The following is a 627-nucleotide window of genomic DNA, read 5'->3' as shown; positions in this document are numbered from 1 at the left end:
CATGATTTTGGTGTGAAACCCCCAATTTTGGTGCGAACCCCTTGATTTTGGTGTGGATCCCTTTGATTTTGGCACGGATCCCTCTGATTTTGGCACGAACCCCCCTGATTTTGATGTGAAATCCCCTGATTTTGGTGAGAAACCCCCTGGTTTTGGTGCACCCCCCCCGATTTTGGTGCAAAATCCCCAATTTTGGTGCAACCCCCCCTAATTTTGGTGCAGATTCCTCTGATTTTGGCATGAACCCCCCTGACTTTGGTGTGAAATCCCCTGATTTTTGTGCAAAACCCGAGTTCGGTGTAAACTCCTCTGATTTGGGCATAAACCCCTCTTTTGGTAAAAAATTTTGGTAAAAAAATTTTGGTAAAAACCCCCCCGATTTTGGCACAAAATGCCCTGGTTTTGGTGCAGCCCCTCATGGTTTTGGTGTGAAACCCTTGATTTTGGTGCAACCCTCCCCGATTTTGGTGCAAATCCCCCTGATTTTGTCATGAAACTCCCTAATTTTGGTACAAAACCCCACAGAAGCAATTCTGGGGGGTCCCATGGGTGGGGGACACACACACACACACGTACCCACTTTCACCAGCTCGGCCAAGAGGCTGCTCCACTCGGCCCGGAAGGTGT

General features: G+C 48.6%; 1 protein-coding gene across 1 annotated transcript in view; it reads right to left on the bottom strand.

Moving 5' to 3' along the window:
- Window positions 1-622, bottom strand: part of LOC104527968 (ATP-dependent 6-phosphofructokinase, muscle type) — a gene marked incomplete at both ends in the record, with an annotated part of 1,764 nt that extends 1,142 nt beyond the window's left edge. Inside the window, 1 exon segment of the mRNA XM_010171829.1 lies at window positions 577-622. Within this exon segment, the coding sequence (XP_010170131.1) occupies window positions 577-622 (46 nt within the window).
- Between the last annotated feature and the right edge of the window lie 5 nt (window positions 623-627).

Source organism: Antrostomus carolinensis, unplaced genomic scaffold (genome assembly GCF_000700745.2).
Source record: "Antrostomus carolinensis isolate BGI_N321 unplaced genomic scaffold, ASM70074v2 scaffold31367, whole genome shotgun sequence".
NCBI classification, from domain to species: Eukaryota; Metazoa; Chordata; class Aves; order Caprimulgiformes; family Caprimulgidae; genus Antrostomus; species Antrostomus carolinensis.
Note: the sequence above shows the minus strand (reverse complement) of the source record. Positions and strands in the feature narration are given on the sequence as shown.